Consider the following 27,006-nt stretch of genomic DNA (forward strand, 5'->3'; position numbering starts at 1 on the left):
GGGAAAGAGGAATGGAAGGGAAGAAGAGAAACCAGAACTCTCGTTGCATAAAGAATTCTACAGTGTGAGCAGGCAGACATCAATGAACGTTGTCCATGGCTTCCAATTGGAGTTTGGAGGCAAGCTATGGTTTGCAGTACAACAGGAAGCAAGGGTGAGAACTGAAATGAATCAGCCCAAGGTAAGGCCTCAAATGCCAAACTATAGTTTGGTTATGACAACTGAACTGAGATGAATTTTTGTTTTTATGCTCAAAACACTAAAAGCATGTTGCAATGCCACAACATGAGGATCCTAAAAGCCCAATCTACCAGCATATAAGTACAATGAGTTAAAAAGAAATACCAGTGGTTTACTGACTTACCAATACATGCATCACCATCTAACAAATTGTCATCTTCAGAGGTCTGGAAGTCCATGATGACACCGGCTCCATCTAGAAGTTCTTCATCACTGCTTGCACTAGTTATGCTGTTGTAGCTATTTCGGTAGTAACCTCTATGGAACAACTGCTCAGACTCCATTTAGCTGCTTTAATTACCTGAAGAAGAAGAAATACAAAGTTACAAAGCATTGCCCAAGTACACAATTCACATTAAAGTGAAGAATACAAAGATTTTTCTTGAAGTATTAGGAAAATTCATTATAGCTCAATGAAGGTGCAACTACCATAAATATAACTCAAAAGCAGCAGCAACTACCCATGTAAAAACACTCATGGTTTGTGTTTAATTCTGAAAACATGCATGCTTTTGAAGCCAACCTACAATCTTTATCATAGTACTATAATATTTATTTTTCATTATGAAAACATTATGCTTATGCTACCTCCTTTTTAAGATATGAACTTAAGCAGACGTTACAGTTAGATAGGATGATGTGACTTCAAAACTGAAGCGTTTATTAATAAAGGGAATAAGAAAGGACAACTACCTCATGCAGTCAGTAGCTCAAAAAGCAACCCTACGGCTTCCTATAAAGGCAACTATAAAAAGTGGGTAGCATATGACCAAGTCACACTCATAATAGACCCACCAAAATCAATGAACTTAAGTTTGTCAAGCTCTTTTATTTCAATGGGTCTGCTCCATGTATAACGTAGTTGGCTACAATCTGTAGTTCCTTTTGTGGAATGGGATGGTGGAAAGCATAGAAGAAATTAAGTGTGAGAAGAGCATGTGGGAGAAGAGGTAAAAGCGTGAACAAAAGGCAGTCTTTCCAATAACCCTGGAACATCCATTCTGCACCTCAGGCGATTATACCAATTCACCTTTTCTCAGCACTGCATCTGTATACCTATGACAGGCTGCTTATCTTAATGATACACAGTACTAACTACTTCAGTTAGACATAATGGCTGGGACACCAAACTTGTACTAGCAGAAAACACTTCTTACAGGTCTTGGGGTGCTGCTCCAGAGGGCCCTTCAATCTGGAGGAAGAAGTTGAAAGTTGATGTGTGTGTGGAAAATACTGCACATGAAGCTGTGGATCACTTCTAGTTTACAGTATAATTGTCTATTTGCAAAACTTTTTTTAAAAAGCCAGTTTATAAAAAGCAGACTGTTCATGTTAAGCTTACGATAAATATGTAGGTTTCCTCATGCTGATCCAAAATTTATTCATTCAGAACTATTATTTATTAATCATCTGATTTATATCCCACCCTTCCTCCCATAGGACCCCAGGATGGCAGATAGAACAATGCTAAAACTTTTTTTAAAATCTAAAAACAGTTCAAAAACTTCATTTTCACCAGTGATCAAGGCTTCTATGAACAGTGTCTTTCAGCCATCAAATGTTTAAGTAAATAGGAACGTTCATAAGTTTCTCTTGAAGGTAAATGATGAGGGAGACAGATGTACCTCACTCACAAAGGAGAACATTTCCCAGAAAAGGCTCTGTCATGGATCAATACCAACCAAGCAGCCCCACATGGTGGCATGACCAACAAGACTTCATCAAGATAGGGTGCAAGATGCTCAGTACTAAGGAAGGTGCTCTTTTCAGTACTTTGGTCACAATACTGAGTCATTTATTGGCCAGTAACTTAGGTTACACAAGCACAGAATTTCAATTTTAGTAAAGAGTACGTACAAGCCATGTTTAATCAAATTCATATAATAAAAATGAATAGAACTGCCTAAATAATGTACAGGAGAACACAAACCACAAAAATCACAAATGCAATGATTTGATATCTCAGTGACAATTTTATATGTGCTGATATAGGAGTTAAGTTCTACTTAAGCCAAAGATCCACTTCTAAATAATGTGCAAGACTAAGGCAGGATAGTACGGTAAGTATTTTAACTTCTACAGCCATATCGTTAACAATTTAGGTAATACTTCAGACTTCTTTATGAAATCAAGAAAACTTTAGGTATTATATACCACAGAAATGGTTGTTTTACCTGTAAAACCTTTTTTTTTTTTTTTTGGCTAAAAATATACCAAATCCAATGCCTGTATTTTATGGTGCCTTCATTCACTATTCTTTGGTCTTGAAATTAAACTTTCAGTCTTCTTATATAGAATCACAACTCGTGCTCTGAAGTCATATGACTTTTAAGAACTATGGAACCATTATGAAATTTTTTTGTATCTTTGGCACGGCTAACAGCGGAACTACGGGAATGTACCATTGATGCAGGATAGCTGGGAGGATTCACGGCAGGAGGAAAGGAGGGAATCCTCTCTCTATGGCCATTTCTCTACCCACCTATTTTATTTTAGCAGATATTCTCTTGAACAGCAAAGCAATGTGCAATCATTTTTATCCCAGCTAAAATTAAATGAGGGCCCCACTGGGGGCAGTGGAAGGAAGAAGAGAATGGCTTGTGGAAGACAAAAGAGGTTCAAGACTATCTAAATGCCTTTATTCCACCCTGGTTCCCTCCTTACAGTTGATCCACTTATAGGAACTGCCCTCTAGAGATCCTGAAGATACAGGGGAATATGGAAAAAAATCAAATTACAATACTCCAACACTTTCATTAAAGCGGCTGTCATCTCTGTCATCATTATTTAGAAAAATATTTAAAATCTACTGCATGCTTTTTCCTAAGATGTATGGGTTGGAGCACTGGTTCCCAAACTTTCCTGCTTGGGTCCATAAATTCATCCCCAGTGCTCCCTGCCCTACACTATAAAAGCTTTATTCAGAATAGTTGCTTGCACGACCTGCGAAGGAACACAATAATGGAACTCCCATCCAAAACATTCACCTTGCCTAGCTCCCAGACCTGGGGAACCACAAGTCTTGTCAAGATTCAGTTTCAACTAATTAGCTCTAATCCAGCCCACCACCGTGTTCAAGCACCAGGTTAGGACCTGTTCAGCCACACCCAACTCAGATGTCATAGAAAAATAAAGTTGGATGTCATTCATATATTGGTGGCACCTTGCTCCAAACCAAATTAGTATTAATGACATTCAGTTTAGACGACTGTAATATGCTTTAAGTTTGAAACAGAAACTGCTACTACAACCAAAATGCTGCTGCCAGAATTCTGACTGGAACATGGCAATCAGACCATATTTCACACATTTTGTTTGATCTACATTGGTTCCCAGTTATTTCTGGGGCCACTTCAACGGATTGAAGCCTTAAGCGGTTTGGGACCTAGGCACTTAAGAGGACTGCCTTCAAAGTGCTCCACTGTATTATCTGAGGTATCACTCTGGATCCATTGGTGATAGGAGGCCTGCAAGCAGCAACAAGGGCAGTCAATAAATCCAGAGTGGTGCCTTCAGTTTCCAAACTGGTAGAACTGGAAGAGTGGAGATAAACAGATTATAATGAGGAAAAACATCTGAAATACAGTGGTACCCCGCTAGACGAATGCCTCGCTAGACGAAAAACTCGCTAGACGAAAGGCATTCGCTAGCGGAAGGCTGTCTCGCAAGACGAATTTTTCAATGGGCTTGCCTCGCAAGACGAAAAAATTTCCGATTTTTTTTTTCTTTTTTTCGTCAAACCGCTATTCTCTCGTTGGTGCTTCGCAAGACGAAAAATTCGCTATACGACAGCACTCGCAGAACGAATTATTTTCGTCTAGCGAGGCACCACTGTATAGGGTTGGTGGGACAAGGCGATGGGTAGATTTAAAAGTACAGTAAGGACAAAATGTTTGTGGTGGTCACAGAAAGGGAAACTTGTGAAAGGCTCTTGATATAGTGCAGGCACATCCAACAGGTAGATCACTGGATATCTGTGGTAGATCACTGCCCCCCCAAGAAGCTCAACAAGTTTGGCTCCCCCCAAAAAAGCTCAAAAATTTTGCCCTGGACCCCTAAAAAACATGGCTTTACCCTCCCTAAAAAAGCTCAACAACTTCAACCTGAAGCCCCCCAAAAGTGGGTCTCCCTAAAAAAAGCTCATCAACTTTGACCTGAACCCCCCAAAAGGGGGTATTGCCAGTTTTTAACTAGACAGTAGATTGCTGTCTCTTGGAAGTTGGCCACCCCTGATATAGTACAACAAATAAAGGGGTGCCCCATCTCTCCTCTGCAGAGTAGGAGACGTTCTTGTATCACACAGAGCTTTTGTACAGGCAGAAACTTCATTTATTCCAAAACTCAGCAAGGAAGGACAATAAGTTTTCTACAGAGAAGAATTTGTTATTTGGCAACTTGTGTTGCAAGTCCATTTGGGATACATGAAGCTTAGCTTCCAATAAAAATATGTTTAGGTAAGCAAAGGCTCATTAAGATAGTGAGTGAAACTTCTTAGAGCAGACTTTCCCCCAACCTGGTGTTGACTAGATGTTATAGACTACAACAGTCATCTGCCCTGACCAGAGTTACTAGTCCAAAACATTTAAATGGCAGCAGGTGGGGGGGGGGGAATCCAGCTGCCTTTGTGAGACTTAGGATGAGACTTGTGAGAACTTCAGGCCTCTGTAAGTGTATTTTTCTACCCGCCAACAAGTTAATGACAGCCATTGCTGAGGAGTACAAATCAACGCATACTGGTAATTGCCACATACTGTATTAATGTTGCAATACAAGCTGCCAAACATCAAGGCCACAGATTTGCTTGGGAGTAAAGAACACTACAGCACTTCCGAGTAGGCATGTATACAAACCCATCGCAGAACCAACTTAGCTTACAGTTGCCTGTGCAACTTTGGTGATTTCAGAAGGGCACTGGACTTCTTTGCTCAGAAGGAAACCCTACTAGGGGGCCATGCAGCTGGAGGGCAGCACCATTGGGCCAACTTGAGGGGGAGCCTTCCCTTTGGCAAGAGGCAGCTTCCATCAATAGAAACGGGAGGCGCGAACGCAAGGAGGGCGGCCTGGCCATTCTCCTCGCCCCATGGATACCCTCGGGCCGATGGAAACTGCAGGATGCGGCATGACGCTTCCTTTTCCCGGCCAGAGGCGAGGGGTATAATCCAAGGGCTCGCCCCCTCAGCGCAGACGCCTCACCCTCTCGCGTCCTAGCGGGCGCCCCTCCGCCTCGCCTCACGCCACAACCACCTTCCCGCAGCGGAGGGAGCGCGTGAGGCGAGAACCGCGTCCCGCATCGCCCGCCCCGCTCCCCCGGCCACTCAGGCGCCGCCTCGGCTCCCTCGCCTCAGCCGCATCCCGCCCTACCTGGCCGTGTGGCGCCGCCTGGTGATCCCAGCAGAAAGGCTCACGCATCCTCCCTCCGTCGGGCTGGACGGAGAGACTCGGCCGCCTCCCGCCCAACTAACGCGGGGCGGCGGGGGGCGGGGCTTCACGCGCAGCCCACGCCTCGAGGTCACGCCTCAGCCAGCCAATCAGCGTCCAGAAATCGGCGCTCGGCTCAGCGGAACTCCGCCCTTCGCCGGCGAAAGTGGGGCGGGGGGAATAAGTGACTCCGCGGCCGCGCAGGCGCAGCCGCAGGACCGCCAGACTCCCCGTGCCGGGGACGCGAGCGCTTTAACTGGGCGGTGTTAAAGGCAGGTGGGCTCGGGCTCCGCGCGTGCGCGCTGTGTACGAGGTTGTTAGCGCTGCTCGCTGGTTTTCGCAATGTCCACAGGAATAGAGCTCTGAGTTTAGGTAGAGCTCGGCTGAACGGGACTTTCAGCCGCCTTAAGTCAGCCTCAAGTTTTGCCAAGTGACAGGACTGAGCCTTGCAGTTAGCAAAGCTGGTGTTCCCCGCGGCATTTTGAGTTTTCAGTCTTAACAGCCGCGTCGCGTGATTTGTGGTGCTTGTAAGGGTTTGGGACTTTTTAATTCTGTGTGGTACGAACGGTAATCATACATGTTTCTTTATTTTAAATGTATATATACTACCGGTATGCATCTAAAATAGGGAAAATATAGAATACTCCTTGCCCGCTTTAAGGTGCAGTTCAGATTACCCACTAATACAACAGTGCTGCTCTTGTCTACTCAGAAGTAGGCCCTATTAAGTTCACAATGAGCCTTAATGCCAGGTGACTGTATATAATATGTAAGATTGAAGCCTTACTGCACGGTTCCTGAAAAGTAAATCTTAACAAGAGTTATGTGGACATTTGTAGCAATAGGACATTTTGGCAGCACACACTTTGGTTGTAGATTATTATCCCCATCATAACGGGGAGGTACTTCAGGCCTCTCAAGCAATGACTTTAGCAATGCCATATGAAAGGGGAAGGCGGATTGAATAAGAGATAATCTTCAAAATAAGCATGTGTTCAGGCAACAATTTCTTTTTTTATTAAAAAAAACTGTACTAGAATATGTGTTTAATGCAGTTACCCAAACATAAACGAGGTGGCAATGCAGGTGGGAGACAATGAAGGAAGATTCGGCCACATACTAGCATAGATAGATAAGTGGAAAATGCTTATGCAGGTTCCGTGTACTGTGTTCCACCATCCTCCCTCTCTTTCTCTACGGGTGCTCGGACATTAAGCAGGCCGGGAAAACATTAATTGTACGCAATAATAGGCAGGAGTAGCCGCATGCATTGACGGGCCTCCCGCAGCTCACCCTCCTTCCCCATCAGCAGCTCGGCTTGGTACTAGGGTCACGTGACCTTCTCTCTCTCCCGCGTTACCAGGGTGAAGCTGTAAGCAGGCGCTGACGGCGCTCCCTCTGTGGTGCATCCGAACCTTCAGGGCCCCGGCTTCGCCCAATGGCAGGGCGGGGGTTTGATGTCGCCGTCCTATAGCAACGCGAAAGGGGTGGGAGCGGAGCTCGGGTTCGGTTGGAGCTGCTGGAAAAAGGGTGAGGTGGGCTCGGGGTTCGGCAATGAGGTGGCGGGGCCGGAGAGTGTGAGGGTCGGGAGGGAAGAAGCCTGAGGAAGGGGGCCCCCTGGCGCTTTGCTGGCTGAGGGAGGGGCGCAAATGTTCCTTTCCCAGCTCGCTTTGCAACAGCAGCAGCAGCGGTGCCTGGCTGGTTCTCCTCCCTGCTTCCCGTGCTTGAGGCGCCTGCTGAGTAAGTTGCCTCGCTTCGTGCCTTGCTCTGCCCTGTTTGTTTGTCGTCGCCGACGCTGTTGCTGCAGCGATGGGTGTGTCGGGGGGCCGCAGTGGGGAGGCTCCCTCCTCGAAGGCCCCTGGGTGTAGGAAGGTGAGCCCCTTCCTTCCCTCCTGGGACGCTGCGGCGCAGAGGTTCATGGAGCGGGCTCCAGTTTTTAAATGCGGGGTAATTACCCCGAAGTAACTCCCACGGCCTGAAAGTCAGTTAACGCAGGCGATTTTTGTTGTTGTTGTTAACTCACTCCACTCCATCCAGGGGCAGTGAGAGGAGCTTCTCCCTTCGCACCCGTTAGCATCCTTATAGAGAATGGTTTTGTTACTGGGTATTGTCATGTATTTAGAAAACTTAATAGATGCGAGCCACTTTTTACAGGGGTTTCAGAGAAGTGAATCAAAATTGGTTCTAATTCATTACAGCGTAGACGAGCTTGTAGAAGTTAACCAATTTTTATACCTTTGAAAGGCCCAAACTCCATATTTTCTCAATTTCAGCAAAACTGGTTTTACAGAGTGGTAGATCAAAATATTACTAAAACAGCAAAAGTGGTGTATGTGCTATGCTAATCTTATCAATCATTGTAGCCTTGGGCTGCAATTCTATGCACCTACCTTGTTCAACATGCCACGGGCAAATTTGCTGGGATCAATCATACAGAAACTAGAGGGCACCCCACCAGAATTCCACCTTGCCCAAATCTTGCAGGATAAGGACGCTCATACGACCCTGAAAGTGGCAAGGTTCCTGGTCGCTGTCCTTACCCAAAAGCGACGCCAAGGAGCACTACAAGCTAGCTAAGGCTTAGTTTGCCATTCTATTTTATTGTATTTTATTGTTACTGTGGGGTTTTAGCAGCTGTTGTTCCCACTTGCACAAACTGTTTTCTATGTGTTTTTTATTTGTATGGGCCTATGGCCGTAAATAAAATTCTATTCTATTCTATTCTATGCACCTTGTCTGGGGAATGCATTGTGTTGAACAGAAGGACATAGGAAGCTGCCTTATATCAAGTCAGATCATTGGTCCATCTAGCTGAACATTGTGCTGATTGACAGCTGCTCTCCAGTTCAGGTTGCATCTTTCCCAGCCCTACCTGGAGATGCTGGGGATTGAACCTGGGAGTTGGAGTCAAAAAGCATCTAGAACATAGGAAGCTGCATTATATCAAGTTGGACTGTTGTGCCATCTAGATCTGTTTTGTCAACACTGACTGGCAGAGGCTTTCCAGGGTTTAAGGCAGCAGTCTTTACCATCCCTCCTTGGGGACACCAGTAATTGAATGTGAGACATGTTACTGCAAAGTGTGTGCTCTACCACTGCAGATCATGAGTTCCTCATCCCAGGTGAATGGAATTGACTGCCAAACTTTGTAGGGATTATAAAGGGTCAAAACACATTGTACCTCGAAACTAATTAGTAAGCAGTGCTGGTCTTTCACACTTGAAATAAAAATGCCCCCTATGGCCATAGTAGCCAGTGACTTAGCAGCCATGTTGTAAACAGTAATTTCCTAGCAGTCTTAAAGGGTAAGAACAAAAAAAAAATCCTTCCAGTAGCACCTTAGATACCAACTAAGTTTGTTCTTGGTATGAGCTTTTGTGTGCGTGCATGAAAGCTCATACCAAGAACAAACTTAGTTGGTCTCTAAGGTGCTACTGGAATGAATTTTTTTATTTTTTATTTTGTTTTGACTATGGCAGACCAACACAGCTACCCACCTGTTTAAGGGTAAGGTATGCCCCATGTATAATATATCACATCAGTCTAATGTAGAGGTTATCAAGGCATATACAGGTAGAACAGCAGCCAAGACTTTTATCACTCAATATGTCATGCCGACTTTATATTAATCACACTGACCCCATCCCCAAAGTCATGTGGTGGCTATAGTCAGCAATTTCTTATATGTGTTTAAAATAGCATTAGCAGCTTGAACCTTGTGGATTCCCAAAGAATAATTCCCCTATTGTAGAGCAGAACTCTTCCCATACCATCTTCTGGTACTTGACTAGTCAGATAGTTGCAGAAGCATTCCAACTTCCATCCTAGCAAAGCACTACAGAAAGATAAAATTGATGAAAGCTTATGAGAGTTCCACAAGAATCAACAGGGTCACATACCCCTTATCTATATCCTGATGATGGTTATCTTCAAGGGCAGCAACAAAGTTTGAAAATGCATCCAAGTGGTTAGCTTAAGCTCTGCTACCAAACTAGCAAATCAATTCGGGTTATCATTTTAAGGCTGCAGTCTTAAATAAGTTTACTTGGAAGTGGTCCCATGGAATTCAGTGGGTCTCATTCCCAAATAAGTATTTAATCCTGATTTGGGAATAAGCTTCACTTTAACCCAGTGGAACCTACTTTCAGGTAAGAGTGCATTGTGTCAGACTATATAACATAGATCTGACTATATAACATAGCTCTTTACCTTTCATAAATACAGCAGTTCTCCTTTTCTAATTTGTGCTTTGAGGGTTACTTGCATCTTGGTATATAGTTTGTCACAGCTTTTTAATCAGGTAAGATATAAATATTTCTGTGTTCCTTTGAAAAGCATTTTCCATAGTAATAGCCATGGGATAGAGACAGTGGATGCAAACTACTGTACGGTGTATTTGAAGCAGAAATAATTGCATTCACGGGCTTAGAGACCTTGTAATGAAAGGGAATGTTGAAACATTGATGGCATCTAAAAAGACAAGTGATTTGGAAACTGGCTTGTGATGCATAAATTGATCTGGCAGATACAAAAAGAGCAACTTGGTTATTCCGTTAAAAAGTTCACTTTTTCTCCCTAGCCCATACATAAGGATGCCTTAGAAAAGTACCATGGACAAATATATTAAGGTGCAAAAGATTGGTGAAGGATCTTTTGGGAAAGCAATTCTGGTTAAAGCAAAGGAAAATGGCAAACAGTATGTTATTAAGGAGATCAATATATCCAAGGTGAGTCTCTTGAGTTTGATTTCCTTTCATTATTCATCATTCCATATATTTATGTTTTCACAAACAATGCTTTTCTTTTAAAGATGTCGAATAAAGAGAGAGAAGAATCAAGGAGAGAAGTTGCAGTATTGGCAAACATGAAACATCCAAATATTGTGCTATACAGAGAATCATTTGAAGGTTAGGATTAAAAATAATTTGGCATCTAAAATAAAAAGCTGAACTGGACTGAAGTGCCTGAATTGGGGTTTGTTTGTTGCCTTTAAATGTCCAGTTTTCTGTTTAGTATTTATTGTTGCATACTGCAGTTCTGTGTGTGCTTACTTAAAAGAAGGGATGGAGAAGAATTTCATTAGGCCCACATTACTAAGCAAACTGACCTAATTTCCATCTCCCAGACTAATATGCAAATCAGAACACAATTATCTTTTGGATATCACACTTCTCTGAACCTTTCTATACTGTTCTCAGCTCAAAAAAAATAAACCAAAATATATGTGCTTTTTTTAAAAAAAAATACTCATTTTATAGTGAAGTATGTTTAGAAATGACCTAACAGTCAGGGGTACCTTTACCTTTACCTTTATGTTTAGAAATGCATTTCAGATAAGATACATGTCTAAATACAAAATTTTGCATTAATTTTCTTTTCTTTTTTAATCAGACTAATGTTTAAGTGTGGCGATGACGATGATGCTATTTTATTTGTACCCCACCCATTTGATTGGGTTGCCCCAGCTCCTCTGGGCAGCTTACAGCATATATAAAAACCATAGCAAAACATTAAACCTTAAAAAGCTTTCCTATATATGGCTGCCTTAAGATGTCTTCTAAAGGTTACATCCTTGATATAACTTCATATCCTTGATATCTGAGGGGAGGGCATTCCACAGGATGGGCGCCACTACTGAGAAGGCCCTCTGCCTGGTTCCCTGTAGCTTCACTTCTCACAGTGTGGGAAATGCCAGAAGGCCCTCAGTGCTGAATCTCAGTGTTTGGAAGGAACGATGGATGGAATGGACTTATATAAATAAACACATATGAAATTGGCCTGGACCAGAAATAGCATGATATGACATCTCAACTTAAAAGTCAGTCAAATTGATCAGTAGGACATCCTAATAAATATGGTTGGATTGTGCAGCAAGTCTACCATTTTTCATGTCTCCTGTATGAGTTGGAAAATGCATAGTAATGGAAGCTAAACAAAATAAGGGACTGGCCAGTGTGATACAATGGGAAGTGTAAATTAACTCGTGTGCGTATGTGTGTTTATTTTACAGAAGGTGGCTGTCTTTACATAGTGATGGACTATTGTGAAGGAGGAGACCTGTTTAAAAAAATTAATACACAGAAAGGTGTCTTATTTTCAGAAGACCAGGTAAGAGGATTTGAGATTTATATTGCTTGATAACTGCAGATGTTCTAGCTCTGATAGACATCCACTATGTCCACAATAATGGCTGGCATTGGTGCCAACCAAAATGTATGTGGTTGCGATTCTGACTTTTGCTTTGCCTCTGAAATGCAATGTCAATTCTAACTTCTTTTAGATCATGGATTGGTTTGTACAGATCTGCTTAGCACTGAAACATGTGCATGACAGAAAAATTTTGCATCGAGACATAAAGTCACAGGTAAGTTCATTGAAACTTTTTTTAATTGAATGTCAATATTTTAATGGTTAGGCTTTAGCCTACTTTCTCCGAAACACTGATGAGAGAACAAACCTATGTCAGGACTTTCCAGAAAGAACAAGGGATTGTGCACTTACAGACCAAGGCTTACCTGTACTTCAGATATAATGCTAAAAGTATGGTTCAACATTATATGAGCACCAAAAAGGCAGCCCCTTCCTCTCCTCCACTTTGTGTACAAGAGGAGAATAATGTAGTTTTTGCAATGGGTTTTTTAATAAACCTTGAGTTTCCTGTTATGTCTGAACCTGAGATTCATTTATTCTAAATATGGTTAGTTTAGACAAATCAAGATGGAATGCACACCTTCCCATATTTACAGTATAAGCTTATATCTTGGTTTAGAGTTCATGGGATTAGCTTTACATATTACAATTATGTTCATGAGCTTTAAGCAAACAGATTTGTTGTTAATAACAGCTGACTAAGAAATGTTAATATGCATTCAGCTAATAGTGGTTTCTTGTAATGATTGGCAAATTCGGTATAAGTTACTTTCTTCTCTACTGAATTTAACTTTCTGTTAGTATACTGTATTTTTCTTGTTTCTACTCCAGAATATATTTTTAACCAAAGATGGAACAATACAGTTGGGGGACTTTGGAATAGCTCGAGTTCTTAATAGGTAATACTGAAATACGTTTTGCGCAATTCACACAGTACTACAAAACATAGTCTAATTCATTATATTTTTATTTTTAGTACAGTGGAACTTGCTCGAACTTGCATAGGAACGCCGTATTACTTGTCGCCAGAAATCTGTGAGAATAAGCCTTACAACAATAAAAGGTAGTATTTAGCTGTAGGCTTAACTTATTTTCAGTTGTATGTAGATGCCATGGTGTTTTACTGCAATGCAATTTATCCAACTGACTTCATCATACTGCTGTGTGAAAATACAGAAGCCAACCCACTTTTATCCAGCCTCAGCATTGGTTATCATTCTGGGGCACTTGCGTAACTGAGAGCAATGCAGAGTATCTATTCCATGTAGGGAATGCGCTGGTGAAGCAGATTGCTGCAGCCAGCAGTATTGCACTCTCCACTAGCTGGTGAGCAGAGGGTTCAGTCCTGCTGGGTGCTGATTTGCCAATACATTCCTTGCAGAGAACATTGGCAAAGCAGACTCCCATTCCCACTGGTCAACACTTGACAGGTGGGCAGGGTCACCCACCTCTGATGACATCAGGTTACTGATAGATTACTAATAAGTGGGTGATCCCACCCCACTGTCAGAATTAACTCATGGAGTTAGGGAGAGATAAAGGATTGGCCTGCTGGGCCAAAAATATCCCTTACCCATTATTGCTTCCTTCTGACTGTTAAGAGTAATAGCTATCCTAGGCCAGACTGATATGCTTTGAGCCCAAGGCCAGTCCAAGATGTGAACCAGATGTGGGAAATCTAAATGTCTTCCATTTAACAAAAAATATTATAATACGACAATTTGGTATTGTTTGGTCATAAATGACAGTTTGCTCATTTATGGAAGTGTGTACCCAATTACACTTCCATGAATAACCTACCTTAACTTTGCACCTGGCCCAGAGAAAAGGGCAAATGATGGCTGAGAAAATCATCTTATCTAGAACCAGTAGAACAAAAAGCTATAAGCAGGCTGATAAGGTCCACATTGTTGCTTAGATGGTGCATGTTGCACAAGTGAACAGAATTTCAGCCATTGCAATTTACACGACCATAGAAGCTTGGATAACCATTTGGATGGCAGAATTTGCCCCAGCTGAAATGTACACATATAGGCATAGCTGAACTTAATAAGGTGACCAAAAGTAATACAAGCCAACCCAAGTTTCAAGGACAAGCTAGACTATTGATCATCTAGGGGTCTGTGCAAACTAATGTTCTGTGTCTTGTTTCTTCAGTGACATATGGGCTCTTGGTTGTGTTCTCTATGAAATGTGCACACTGAAACATGCAGTAAGTCTACATTTCTAAATACTTCATAAACGAAACTCTCTTTTCCAATGCCCAGAAAATGCAGTATTTTTTAGTTTAGGTATTTTGACATCAAAATCACTTGTGTTCTGCTGATCGTATACTTTTTGTAGTTACGTGGAGGGGGTGGTAGGAGAGAATTGAACTACAGTAATAGATAATTGCATACCCATGATAAGATTTAAAGTAACAGCATGTGACACAAGTCAGGGCCCCAAATACAGCCGTTAGCTGGCTTGGATAATGTACCACATTGTTGATGGGATTTTTAAAAGGGAGGGAATTTCACTTCCCCAAAAGATTCTACCCCCAAACTGCAGCCTTAGAGCAATTACAGTAAGCCCGCAACTTGCACACATTTAACTTGTATGCATTCAGCTTTACACGTGTGGCATTTTTTTTTAAAAAAAAGAATAAATGGAAAGAGGGTGGGGTTCTGGGAAAATTTGATTTGGCAGTCACACCCACCATTGAACCCAATGCGTTTTGGCCAGTCATTTTTTTCTGGGGGGACGCAGGGGTACACATACCCCTAAACATTTTGTGAATCTAAGTTTGGCCTCATTGAGGGGCAGTATTTCAATATGAGTAGGAAAATGAGAGTACCCCTAAACATTTTTTTAGAAAAGAGTACTGGTTGCAATTTTGGCTTGTAAGATAAGAGGGTAGTGGGAAAACAATATGGAAAATCTTTAAGGATAAAATGCAAGACTAAAAGCAAATTGAGAATATTTTCTAGAGCACCGAAAATGCATATAAAAAGTAATTTTGATTTTTGTAGCATTAAGAAATTCAGTTGTCTTTTTTTTTTTTGCTGTTTTGCTGTCGCATTACTACTGTCTAATACATACATATTGCACTTATCTCTGCAGTTTGAAGCTGGAAATATGAAAAATCTGGTACTCAAGATAATTTCTGGATCATTTCCTCCTGTTTCTGTGCATTATTCTCATGACCTCCGGAGTCTGATTTCACAGTTATTTAAACGAAATCCTAGGGATAGGCCGTCAGTCAACTCCATATTGGAGAAAATTTTTATAGCTAAGCGTATTGAAAAATTTCTAACACCCCAGGTATGTACTTGGACCTATTGTTACAAATGGTCTTCTGTGCAGTAAGTTTAAGAAGCTCATCATAAATGTGCTGCTTCTGTTAATTAATAAATCTTTCAGTTATGTGCAATATATCTTTGTATCTTAGCAAATTAGTTACTACTGTGTTTTTATGATTATTCTTCTATAGAATAAGAACACTAAAATGCCAGTGTACAGCAGTATATATATTTTAATTAACACACCATTTTAAATTCACACTTTAATTATTTAAGATACTTATACATAAACAAAGTAGTTCACATATACAGGGGTGGGGAACCTCAGACCCCGGGGTCAAATTCACACCTCTCTATCATGCCCTTGGGACTTCGCCCAGGCCATCTTCCCACTGCAGTCACACCCCTCATGGGTCCAGTTCTGTGTCTAGTGATTTTTTACCTGGCTGGAATGTATCCATTAACAGTGATATTATCCCTTGCTTACCTGAAGAGTCGTGTGTGCCTGGTCACACCCTTTTGCCACATCCACCTCTGGAAGGTTGCCCATGAGAGAATGTTCCCCAGCCCTGACATAAAAGAGAGCCTCGAAATTTTAGATAAGACTTTGAGGTTAGAGTCATAGTCATATGTGTAAGTAACTTGAATAGAGCGTGCGAAAGCATACTTGAACAATATTTTTTGCTAATACTTAAATACCTCTCTAATTAGGTACATTTTTAAAAGCATAAAATATCTTAAGTCAAAGCTTAACGGGGTCCCCTCCTCAAGGCACATGGAGAGTTTCCATGGAGGGTTCAGACATGCACCTTGTGACAGCATGACCTTTCTTGGCTCATTGAAATGTTGCATGCTGGTTGTGTGTTCATGGCCATTTATGTGATGAAATGTTATAAAGATTGCAATCTGTATCCAACATGTAATTACTGAACACTGTATGTGCACTTTGTCTCTGGGACAAGGTGAATGAGCTTTATACATTTCTTCTTAAGAACTTCCCATGAGTTTGAGTTCAGGTTCATAACTAGTAAACAGCTTTTTAAAAAGGTATGAACATCCAAGTTAGGGTACAGCTATCTCTATATATACCATATTTTTTGTTCCATAAGACGCAGTTTTTCCCTTCTAAAAAGGAAGGCGGAAAGTCTTTGCGTCTATGGAGTGAAGGCACTGGACGGCAGCGGGATCCCTTGGCTGCCACTGTGTCGCAAGCCGAGGGATGCCTCTGCTGCTGGAGCCATGGCTTCCGGCAGAGTGGAGGAGGCACGAGCAGCCCAAAAGGGCTGCTTTCGGGGCTGCCCGTTCCTCCCCCCCACCACCACCACCAACAGCGTGCTTTTCCCTGCACGCTGTATGGAAAGAAAGCAGCAGCCGCTTTTCTTGCTGTACAGCGAGCAGGGAGGAGGGGCACATGGGGCTGCCATGCATCCCTTCTCCCTGCTCACTGCATGGAAAGAAAGCAGCAGCCGCTTACACGCTGTGGGCGGCTGTCGTGCACAGCATGTAAGCAGCTGCTGCTCCTCTTGCTTCAGAATATTTTTTTCTTGTTTTCCTCCTCTACAAACTAAGTGCGTCTTATGGAGCGAAAATACTCTTCTATTTTTGTAACAAATGTTTATGGAAACATTTATTCAATTTATTCGCCATTCAGTAACTGTTAGACTCTGTGTTACTCTCTAATGTAAAATTATTCTTTTAGCTTATCGCAGAAGAATTTAGCCATAAAGTATTTCAGAAGTTTGGACCTCATGCTGGACCAGGTAATATATGAAAAAAAATCCTCTTAGGTGCATTTTAGTAGATTCCAATGCATCATTGACCTGATCTCTAAACAGAGTATCGGGTGACAGTAGCAAATGCAAAACATTCATGACGTTTAGAGCCCCTAGTTTAGAATTCATTTTTATTCATCCAAGATAGCCTATGCATAAGGAAAGGAATCTTCATCTAGAAACTTGGTTTTGAAATGCGTTTTCACATATCAGCTTTTGTGCATGATGGCAGTACAGTATTAAAGGGAAATTTCTCAAGTTATAAAACTTGCTTATTGTTAACTTATATTACAAGTAATTAGTTTGAAACAATGCAATGTTGCTTCAGAATCGGTTCCAAATAGGTAGCTTGTAGCCAGAGCATTTTGATTTGAGATAATAAGCTATTCCTTTTGCCAGGTATATAGGTGAAGATTGCTTTTGGCACATGGCCAGGTGGGGAACAGGTAGATTTGAAAGAAAGAATACAAAAGGTTACCAATCTTTGTCATAAGTAAGTAAGGAATAACAGTTGTGACTTATGACAATCTTTGTCATAAGTAAGTAAGGAATAACAGTTGTGTCTTCCTCTTTTCAAATAAGCATTCAACCAGTTCAGTCTTATGTGGAGTGTGTTGTACCTAAGCCGAATAATATCAGCATGCCTAACTAGATAGGAAGAGAATTATTTTTGAATCTTCCTCAGTCTTAGGACACATTCCTAAAGAAACCCAGTGTTGTGTAAAGGAGTTCTTTTTGTGTGTGTGTTCTCTCTTGAATAGCAAAGAGACCAGCTCAAGGACAAAACTTGGCCTCTGCTGCACCAGCTCAAAAAATCACAAAACCTGCTGCTAAATATGGAGTGCCTTTAATGCTTAAGAAGTCTGAGGATGCAGCTAAAAAGCCCTATGAGAAGCCTTCAATTAAATGCCGACAGGTGAGAGAAAATATTCAGCAATGAGTATATATTTTTGATGAGGGGGGTGGAGAAATTGTATGTTATATGTTGGGACTTTGGTGTTTGCATTTTTTAAACGTTAACTGGATTTTGTTTGTGTCAACTTGTCACGGGCATAGTTTCAGCAACTGATAGATTCCCTTGCGGGAGTGGAAACACAGTATGTAACTAGTCTTTGCAATTGCACTGTGATGCACATTCAGGTGCAAGGCATCCAATGTGGCATCTGCTGCCTTTCCACCCACATTCCCGTATAGATTGACTGTGAATAGTTTTGGACTTGCTCACATATCGCTGCATGCAATTATATCTGCATTAAGGCCCATAACACAGCTGGGAGGTGTTGTTGTGTGTTTTGGTTCCACCCAGTGTAAACAGTGTACAAAGACCATATAATAAAATAACAGCAAGTAAACTCTGCCAATAAACATTCCTGAAAAGAAAACCTAAAATTCTATAATAACAACAAGCAAGCTTCAAAAACTCAGTGGAATCAAAGTGTTGATTTGGTACTTCAAAGTATAAAGTGGCACAGCCTAGTGGGTCTTCATGAGTAAGTTATGATGTTATACTGACCCTGTTGGTACATGCACCGTCTTAAATATTTAGGATCTCATTTGCTTTTTATTTGACCAGATTTGTTTTATTTCACTTTTTCAATTTGTGTCATCTACTGTTGACTTCGTCTTTTTCTTTATTATTTACAATATGAGATGCAGCAAGATTGGCTTGGGATCCAATGGATGCTAGGCTGCTCAAGCCCAGCCTTCCCAAAAGCCGCATTTTAGGGTTTCCTGCCATTTTCCACCACCAGGAATCCACTCTGTCGACTGCATCAAGTAATCTTTAAGCATACCAAAAAAATAATGATTTTTTTAGTGTCACTCTAGTTGGGAATTCTGTAAAATATGTCCTCATTTTTCTGTGCTAAAACAGTGATAACTTTTAGCAACTTTGAAATGGTCCACCATAGACGCATGATGTGAGACCAACTGGCTTTTACTTGGCATTAAAAATAGCATGCAGTCTCCCATGTGTAAGTTGGTATGATGTGGCAAGGGAGGAGGGATAGAGATGCACTTTATTTATGTTTTGTTTTCTGTTAACAAAATAACTCTGAAAACAGCAAAATACTTGTGTCAGTATTGCTGTCTTTGGCACACTGTTGGGCAATCAGATAAATGAATGGATGAAAAATGGTGTTCACTTTTGTCTGTACTGCTGAGAATACATTAAGGCTTCAGTACTTGATGCATTTACTAGAGAGTCAATAGTACTGAAATCAAATCAAGTCCTAAGTGTAGTTTCCCGACAATAAGATCCACTGACCAAAGTGTGGTTTTTATTTCTCAGTGCACATGGAGAGGCCGAAACTGTAAGATTAATAGCAAGTTTGCAAAGTTAACTTAGTTTATTCCTGCGTTATTGATTCTCCATGCTCAGTTACCTTCTGCAGCACATGGTACATGCATTCCTTCTAATTTGTAGTTTCACTCTTTATTTAGGCCCCTCCACCTCCAGTGAAGAAAGGGAAAGCAGTAGAAGAAAGGAGGAAAATGTTTGAGGTATAAAGACATGGAAACAAAGGAAACTAAGCAAAATACTTTTAAACACAAAACAAAACCTTCAAACCTTTCCTCCTTATTTCCTTCCACTAGATATCCTCTAACCTTACTTATATATATCTCTATCTCTCTCTGTGTGTACATATATATAGATATTAAAACCTCTAGAATATGACTCTTACTATGAAGTCCTAACCATCCTGACCTAATTCTTAGGGAATAATGGCTCAGGGTTTGAATCTGTATTTATTTTCCAGGAAGCTGCTAAAAAGAAAAGACACGACATGTTTGAGAAGGACAAAAGACAGCGTGAACAGGTAAATTAAAGAGAGTCACTATTTTTGTTCTGTTTTTAATAATGGAATGCAGGAATATGTCTCATATGTTACCATAGCAGTCGGTTGGTGTAATATGTTACCATTTCAAAACATCCTACAGATCAGTTTCCTCAAGGCTGAGCAGATGAGAAGACTTGAGAAGGAAAGGGTAAAATGCTTTTGACTTTTCACTTCTAATTCTAAAAGTTTCACCTTCAGAGCATTCATCAGTTTTTGGAGTCCCGTTTTCTCACACGCACACGTCCTCTTTTCCAGATGGAAAGAATAAACAGAGCCAGGGAGCAAGGATGGAGGAATGTGCTCAGTGCAGGTGGAAGTGGTGAAATCAAGGTTGGTAGCTGCTGTTAAATGTATATGCGGACACACCTGTTCTTCCTTATTTCTTACCTTATAAATAATCTGTTGGTGCTTGTCAAGCTCTTACCAGCACCCTTTAGTCCAGAAGTGGGGAATGTTTTTCAGACTGATGCAGCGTTCCTCTGTGGGAAATCTTCCATGGGCTGCATGCCAGTGGTCAGCAGGACCAGAGGCAAAAATGGCAGAGCAACAGGTGTTGTTGGCATCCGTCTGTCTCAAGAGACAATGGAGTGCACCTCTGGGGGCAAAGTGCAACTGCTGTGTTAGCAACACCCAAGTGATCTCCCCGGGGCAGAAGCCCGGGCAGTGTTTGTGGAGGTTCTGGGCTGCCCAGATGATGAGGTCCTCCTCTCAGCCTCGCTGATGCGGTCCAAAGGAAAGCAAAGCAATACGTTTAGCGCCAGCTTGGAGTTGCCAGAAGGAGGCGTAAAAGCCACCATCCAACAATCCTGGGGACTCTGCTCCGGATTTGTGTAGGTTTCACTCCTTAGCCTTTTCTTCTCCCAAAGATATCCCACAAGACAGCAGAGGTTTAGGGTCAGAGTTTTCCTTCTCCTAGATGAGCTACTTTGCCAGGGTGACAAGTCCCATTTGCCCCTCGATTCCCTCTACAGCATGTGCAGAAACCGCCTTCTTGAACAATAGACCCAATGTTGTTACCTTTGTACAGTTGGTTCCATTCTAGCCACATGAAAGTCATATATACAGTGGTACCTCTGGTTACATATGCTTCAGGTTACATACTCCGCTAACCCAGAAATAATGCTTCAGGTTAAGAACTTTGCTTCAGGATAAGAACAGAAATCGTGCTCTGGCAGCGCAGCGGCAGCGGGAGGTCCCATTAGCTAAAGTGGTGCTTCACGTTAAGAGCAGTTTCAGGTTAAGAACAGACCTCCGGAACAAATTAAGTACGTAACCAGAGGTACCACTGTACACACACAGACCTCCCTCCCATCTAAGCAGGCAAGAAACATTATCACAGTCCAAGAACACACTGCAGCCACAAATGCTTCAAAGGCTCTCAAGACAAACGTTCTTGGGGCATAGTGCAAAGCTGGGGGGGGGGGCTGAGGAGAATCCTGAGGGCTGGATAGGGCATTCTGGAGGGCCATGTTTTGTGTTGGGTGCAAAATAGCATAATATACAATGAACCCCCCCCCCCAAAAAAAAACCCCACCTTTGCTGGTGTTTGTTTTTTAGCCTTTGTTAAGTTGTAGTTCTCAACTAGGTCCAATCCAAAACTCTGCAAGGATGAAGACTGTACATTTTTTTCATGTTACAGTGAATTTATTTGTGTGGGTTTCTATAACCATTGCAGAAGATGCAATCCTACGAATGTACAATGTTGATCAGAACATGCTGTGAGATGAATGCATGTGTAGATCCTATACTCTGGTCAAAAGAGAGACATTTAACAGTGCTGTAGATGGCACTCTTCATCAAATAATACGTAACATGTCTATTTCTTAAAGGAAGCCACAAGGTGGATAGGAATAAATACACGAGTGTGTGTGGGTGTCCGTTGCTGATAGTAATCAGATAATTGTCAGAAATTACTGAAAGCCACTTTATATCGCCAACTAGCTGGATACTGTAATACAGAAGTCACTTTTATGTTTAGAGGTTCTTAATTACAGTATCTAAATCTGACTTAATACCTTAAGGAGAGCAGGTGCTGCCAGTTCTCATTGGGATCATAACATGAGAGCTTATTCTTAAATTCCTAGGCTCCGTTTTTTGGAGGTGGAGGAGCTATTGTGCCTTTACCTGTGCCTGGTCGAGGACAATATGAACACTATCATGCTATTTTTGATCAGATGCAGCAACAAAAGGAAAATATTAAAGTAACAGAGGGAAGAGATGCTGAATTGAGAGAGAAACATGTTCCAGAACCTATTGAAAGGTATGTTTGCCGTCGTTAAAAAGGAAAGAACATGTCATTCTGGATGAAAGTAATGAAAATTGCTATGCATATTTATCTACAGAGGACCACCTGGAATTCATGCAGGAGTTCCTAATGGGCCTGCAGTTCATCATCATTCACCTGATGCTGATGCAATTAGGAAAAGAATGAAAAGATTGGAGGAGGTGTCTAGACAAGCCAATGCAAACAGGTTGGACTGATGATGTGTGGATCTGTCCTGTGTGTGTAGGTTTCTGTCACTGTCTGTTTAGTTTAATAACTAACACTAGTGTGTGAATGACAGTCATAGATACACCATAATCATCTGCCCACCAATCTAGATCAGAGTTGTTATTACTAATTTCTTTAGGAACCAAAATGCTTTCCTATTTACTATAATAACAGATCATGATGTGCAAGCAATATAACAATTGCAGAGCAGGGTCCAAGTAAAAAAAAAAGTGCCTAAGTATCCTCATTTTATATTTCCTAGATTATATAATCCAGAGCAGTAAACTTCATCTTTTTTCAGATTACACAGCTTTAACCCGAACATTAGGGGATTCATTTCTTAGTGTTTTACCCATATATTTGTGTGGTGAGCCACGCTAGGGCAAGGCCCAGTAGTTGAAGACCAATGACCCAGTGGATAGCAACAAAATTGTTGTATCTGGCTGTTGTCCAAGAGGATACATTTGTATTTACAATGGTACCTCGGGTTAAGAACTTAATTCGTTCTGGAGGTCTGTTCTTAACCATGAAATTGTTCTTAACCTGAGGTACTACCACTTTAGCTAATGGGGCCTCCCGCTGCCGCCACGCCACCACCGCACAATTTCTGTTCTCATCCTGAAGCAAAGTTCTTAACCCGAGGTACTATTTCTGGGTTAGCGGAGTCTGTAACCTGAAGTGTCTGTAAGCTGAAGCGTCTGTAACCCAAGGTACCACTGTACTTCACACATCATGGGTTGCCCCTTTTTATGGCCTCTAGAGTTGCTTGCCTGTATGACAGGCAGGATGAGGCTTGAAGAACATGGATTTAAGATTTTATTGTACACTTCTGCTGCAATACCGCTGTTGTCTTTTATAATTGTAATTTCTCCCTTAAACAAAAGTAGACCTCGTTTTAGGACATCAGGATTGCTTCTTGTGTTAATTTGTCTTCCAAAGCAATTCCAAGAGGGTAGAAAAACCTTCCCAACCTCGTTCTCACCAGACATTTTTGACTGCAACTCCCCTCATCCATGGCTATCAACCATGCCAGCTGAGACTTGTGGGAGTTGGGAATCTAAAACCTTCGGTGGGCACCAAGTTGGGGAAGGCTGGGGTAGGCATTTGTGTGCTTTCATTGCAATCTAAAAACTCTCAAACAAGTGAAAATTGCAGGAAGGGTGTTTTTTCCTTGAGGACCAGGGTTGGAATACCTGATGTCCTCTAGAGGTTGGACTCCAGTGTGGTGTAGTGGTTAAGAGTGGTAGACTCGTAATCTGGTGAACCGGGTTCACGTCACCACTCCTCCACATGCAGCTGTTGAGTGACCTTGGGCTAGTCACACTTCTTTGAAGTCTCTCAGCCCCACTCACCTCACAGAGTGTTTGTTGTGGGGGGAGGAAGGGAAAGGAGATTGTTAGCCGCTTTGAGACTCCGGGTAGTGATAAAGCGGGATATCAAATCCAAACTCTTCTTCTTCCAACTCCCATTGCCCCCAGCCAGCATGGCCCAATGGTCAGGGATGATAGATGGCTGAAAGCCTGTCTAAAGAGCATCCATGACCATCAGCTCTAGGACCTTGCCCAAGAAAGAACTTACACTTGACCCATGCTGGACAGTGGTTAGCAGAATATATTTCTAAATGTACTTGACTGTCGCTTGCTAGCCATCTGTTGTATTATGTGCTTATCATGGATCAATAAAGTGCTGAATGATGTCTCTGCATTTATTTGAAGTCTGCTGAAATCTTAAATTCAGTGTATTTTTCCTACTAGTTTCCAGTTCCTCTTCTTGGTTATATATATGTATATTTCAAGTAAATCAAACTCGTAAAATGTTTTACTCAGGCAAAAAGGATGGGTAGCTGCAGAAAGAGCTAAACAAGTTGAGGAATTCTGGCAACGGAAGAGAGAAGCCATGCAAAACAAAGCTCGTGCTGAAGGACATATGGTACGAAATTTTACTTTCCTACTGTATCAATATTTGAATTCTATTTTTTAACAGTTAACTTTCACATGAACTTGTAAAATCTATTAATCTCTGCAGCAGGACACTAGTAATTCTTAAACTTTAGGATTGTGTTAGAAGTAATCCACAAAAATTAGATTAAAGTATTCTGCATCTTCCCAGTAGTTGACTTGCTTCCTATATCTATATTGAATCTTTTTTTTTCGGGCTGGTGGTATGAGACAGTAGCTTACAAATCATGCAATCCAAAGAAGTATCTTTAAGTTAGCAGAAAAACTTGAACAATGAAATTTCTCACTCGTCCTGATTAAGGCTTCAATCCTAACCATGCCATGTCTACTCAGAAGCAAGTCCCATTGAGTTCAGTAGAACTTGCAGTTAGGAAAATGAGGCTAGGATTGTATCTGAAAAGTTTTTTTCCTGGTGTTGCACCAGTATTTAAGGGTGGCTTACCAGGTAGTGTGGAGAGCTGCTCTCAGGAGGAGAAACCCTTGCAGTGTATATAGGCATTGGTATGCAGCTCTTTGGGGTGACCCAGGTACTATCTTAGACCTCAGTTCAAAGTTCAGCTACGCAGCACATGCTTTTAAAGCCACTTTTAACCTATTGTGCAACTTGAAGCTTTGTATGTGAAAAATTCATTGACCTGTTTCAGGTTTAATGGAAAATCATGGCTATGAGTATGCCATGCTGAACCTCAGGCTCATGTCCTTTCCCTCTCTTCCTTTTTCATGTGCAAGAAGAGAGCAGAAGCAAACAAGCCACCGTTCCCAAAGTATAGACATTACAGGAAGCCCTGGTTTGTTCAAAATTGTGACCAAAAATCTTAGTTAGCTTCTAACACGCAAAGGGGAGCAGGATGGGGGAGTTCACAAGACCAGAACCTACTGTGATTGCTTAAGCACAGGGAAAGCATAGTTTCCCTACTATATATATATAAACTGTATATATATAAACTGAGCCAGTACATGAGTGGTGCTGTGGTCGAAACCACTGAGCCTCTTGGGCTTGCTGATCGGAAGGTCGGCAGTGCGAATACCTTACCATAAACTGAGCCATTGTTGTATTTTCCTTCTGGTTCATGCCATGCATAACCACTGTGCTCAAGTATTCATGTTACTTTGGGCATAGGGGAAACAACAACAAAACCTGAATTAAAAATGCTTTAATTTCTTACTGCAGATCTGTTGCCAACTTTGAGGGTTCGGCACTCAGATACGGAAATCAAGTTTAAATCATTATTATAAAAAGTTTGACTTTTCTCCCCAAGGCATTATAAATCCAAAGGTAGCCTGAGATCTGTTTTGGTTGATATTATGGTGGTGGCTTCTGTGGTCCACACCCATTCCATGTCACAGACACATGTCTTCATGCTTTAGAGCATTTCCTGGCAGATGCTACTCATGACAAAATGAGTCTACACCATAAAATGAGAACATTCCTGATAATCACTGCAGGTCAAAGAGTGAGAGGTGTGGCTAGACAGAGTAATATTAGTGTAGAAAGAAGAATTTAATGATCATTTTTATAGTTTGCATACACTTAAGAGTTTCCCATTGCTTTAAGAAAAAACTACCATTAGCATATGAGTTACACTGTCTAGGAGGTGGCAGTGATCTGTACATGCACAAAACCCCATTTCCATACAAAGGAAAATAGAGCAATGTTTTATTTTCCCAGATAGGAGGAGCAACCTTTCCTGTTCGCCTTCCTTCAATCTCTGATAGTGAAATCTGTGTCATGTTTTGCAGGCTGGAATGAACCACCCACCTGTTTTTGAAAGGGTAGCTCCATCTAAAAAGCCTACAACTTACATTAGGACAAGTTCACACCCTTTTCTTCTTTGTCCTCTAAAGTAATAGATAATTTTAGTGAGGTTTTAAGGTGCTGCTATCAGTAAATTAACATGAGAGAAATGTGAGCACTCTGACAGCTTGGAAACTTTTATGCACTACAGCCAATATCATCTGTGCATGCAACACAGGTTTTTGTACCAGTTTTTAATACAGTATCTGCCTGCATGCAATTATGAGCCAGTTTGAAAACAGCGTCCCATTCGAATGGAGAACGGCTGTGCAGAAACAGATATGAAAAGCCCACACTTTAGAAACAGTGAGGGGGGGGGGAATGTTGCTTGCTTAGTCTCCCCACAATGTGGATGAACTACTTGACTTTCTGTCTTAGTACTCAGGGAGTGTGGCTCAGAGCTTGTTCTGGAATCAGGCAGACTTTACTCGCTCCAGATCAAACTATCCTATCACAGGACCCAAATCTTTGCTGCCTTCTGCAGAAACGAAGCAAAAGAAGAGATCACCTCTGTGATTATTACCCCTATGTGGTATTGGTAAGAATTTGGCTGACTAAACAAACCATTGCCTTTCCAAAATTACCCAAGTGCACAACATTAAACCAATAGCAACAAATTTCAGTACTTTATCACCTATAATAAGCCACTCTGGCAGCAATATGCATTTATGTAACCACAATCGCTTGAAGATTTTCGGAAGGTTTCTGAGGGGGATTTAACCAAAAGCATGTATAATAAAACTTTGTTTTCATTTAAACAAAAGTGTTGACACTTTACTAATTATACAGTAATAATCCATTGTGAGTCAATGGCAGTGAAGTTTCAACAATGCATGCCAAAGTTCTAAACTGAGCAGATGTTATAGTCTTAAAAGGCACAGTCCAAAATATGAGATACAAAGGAACAAGGAAAGTGAAGCTTGGGTAATTAAATAACGCAGAGTGCATTTTTGCTTTATCTTAGCCATTCATTGAGGGGAAAATATTAGATGTTGATAAATATAAGGTTAGATAATGTGGTGGCCCCAACCATTCTTGAATTTAATACATTAAATGGTGAA

The 27,006-nt window shown here is 41.4% G+C and overlaps 2 protein-coding genes across 10 annotated transcripts in view; one reads left to right on the forward strand and one right to left on the reverse strand.

The window, feature by feature from the left end:
- The window catches only part of CLCN3 (chloride voltage-gated channel 3), a 43,639-nt gene extending 37,932 nt beyond the window's left edge, over positions 1 to 5,707 (reverse strand). For all 4 annotated transcript variants that reach the window (XM_033161329.1, XM_033161328.1, XM_033161326.1 and 1 more), the window contains exons 1-2: positions 5,602 to 5,707; positions 365 to 541 (exon numbers count right to left, since the gene is read on the reverse strand). In XM_033161329.1, the coding sequence (XP_033017220.1) occupies positions 365 to 524 (160 nt within the window). In that variant the 5' untranslated portion in view covers positions 525 to 541; positions 5,602 to 5,707. The remainder of the gene's footprint in view (positions 1 to 364; positions 542 to 5,601) is intronic.
- A 208-nt stretch (positions 5,708 to 5,915) lies between these two features.
- The window catches only part of NEK1 (NIMA related kinase 1), a 41,262-nt gene continuing 20,171 nt past the window's right edge, over positions 5,916 to 27,006 (forward strand). Inside the window, exons 1-18 of one of the 6 annotated variants that reach the window (XM_033161320.1) lie at positions 5,916 to 5,934; positions 10,238 to 10,385; positions 10,469 to 10,565; positions 11,669 to 11,766; positions 11,939 to 12,022; positions 12,640 to 12,707; positions 12,785 to 12,871; positions 13,966 to 14,020; positions 14,911 to 15,111; positions 16,789 to 16,849; positions 17,623 to 17,777; positions 19,304 to 19,363; positions 19,621 to 19,680; positions 19,802 to 19,849; positions 19,957 to 20,031; positions 21,786 to 21,961; positions 22,044 to 22,172; positions 24,019 to 24,121. In XM_033161320.1, the coding sequence (XP_033017211.1) occupies positions 10,269 to 10,385; positions 10,469 to 10,565; positions 11,669 to 11,766; positions 11,939 to 12,022; positions 12,640 to 12,707; positions 12,785 to 12,871; positions 13,966 to 14,020; positions 14,911 to 15,111; positions 16,789 to 16,849; positions 17,623 to 17,777; positions 19,304 to 19,363; positions 19,621 to 19,680; positions 19,802 to 19,849; positions 19,957 to 20,031; positions 21,786 to 21,961; positions 22,044 to 22,172; positions 24,019 to 24,121 (1,674 nt within the window). In that variant the 5' untranslated portion in view covers positions 5,916 to 5,934; positions 10,238 to 10,268. Of the gene's footprint in view, positions 5,935 to 7,029; positions 7,189 to 7,380; positions 7,399 to 10,237; positions 10,386 to 10,468; positions 10,566 to 11,668; positions 11,767 to 11,938; positions 12,023 to 12,639; positions 12,708 to 12,784; positions 12,872 to 13,965; positions 14,021 to 14,910; positions 15,112 to 16,788; positions 16,850 to 17,622; positions 17,778 to 19,303; positions 19,364 to 19,620; positions 19,681 to 19,801; positions 19,850 to 19,956; positions 20,032 to 21,785; positions 21,962 to 22,043; positions 22,183 to 24,018; positions 24,122 to 27,006 lie in introns of those variants that run through there. The other 5 variants (XM_033161319.1, XM_033161323.1, XM_033161322.1 and 2 more) reach the window with 5 other exon arrangements.

Source organism: Lacerta agilis, chromosome 9 (assembly GCF_009819535.1).
Source record: "Lacerta agilis isolate rLacAgi1 chromosome 9, rLacAgi1.pri, whole genome shotgun sequence".
NCBI lineage: Eukaryota > Metazoa > Chordata > Lepidosauria > Squamata > Lacertidae > Lacerta > Lacerta agilis.